Here is a 517-nt window from a genome sequence, read left to right as displayed (position 1 = left end):
ACTACGCTAGTTAGTTATGCGAGAAATGGAAGTTCGTAGAGAGAAGTTCGACGATGGGTTCATCACTTCGACTGGACGAAGATGATAACAAGAAGTGCAAGGGACAGACGCAAACTCACGTTCCCAATGATCTTCCACAACTGTTCACCCACGAGTGCATAAGCTGAAACCAGAGAATTTAGCGCTGCCGTTCGAACTCCGCTGTCCCGGTCTCCAATCTGTTGACTGATTGTTTTCAGAGCCACAGGGACGGAGGGCTGACAAACATTGACGCCAAACCGTTCGATCAACGAACCCATTTCGTCTATGCACTCTGCAAAAACGACGGAAAGTGAAAAGGAATTGGGGAATTACGAAAGCAGAGTGACGTGGTTTTCTGATCCAGTAGACACCTGATCCACGTGCCTGTGAAGGAATTTATTAGGTGAATGTCCGCCAGAGCCGATTCTTCGAACTGATTTATCGAACGAAAATTGAGGTGAGAAACTGTTTCGACAACTGACCCATGACTGAAGGG

At 47.2% G+C, this 517-nt stretch overlaps 1 protein-coding gene across 1 annotated transcript; it reads right to left on the bottom strand.

Moving 5' to 3' along the window:
• Positions 1 to 121: 121 nt before the first annotated feature.
• T265_16270 (hypothetical protein) lies at positions 122 to 313 on the bottom strand (the record flags this gene model as incomplete). The annotated part of the gene is made up of 1 exon (XM_009179850.1): positions 122 to 313. A coding segment is annotated over one exon (177 nt), but the record flags the coding sequence as incomplete, so codon positions are not given.
• Between the last annotated feature and the right edge of the window lie 204 nt (positions 314 to 517).

The sequence above is a fragment of the Opisthorchis viverrini genome (genome assembly GCF_000715545.1).
Source record: "Opisthorchis viverrini unplaced genomic scaffold opera_v5_10327, whole genome shotgun sequence".
In the NCBI taxonomy this organism is placed as follows: Eukaryota; Metazoa; Platyhelminthes; class Trematoda; order Opisthorchiida; family Opisthorchiidae; genus Opisthorchis; species Opisthorchis viverrini.
The sequence above is the reverse complement of the archived record's forward strand: the minus strand, read 5'-3'. Positions and strand labels throughout refer to the sequence as shown.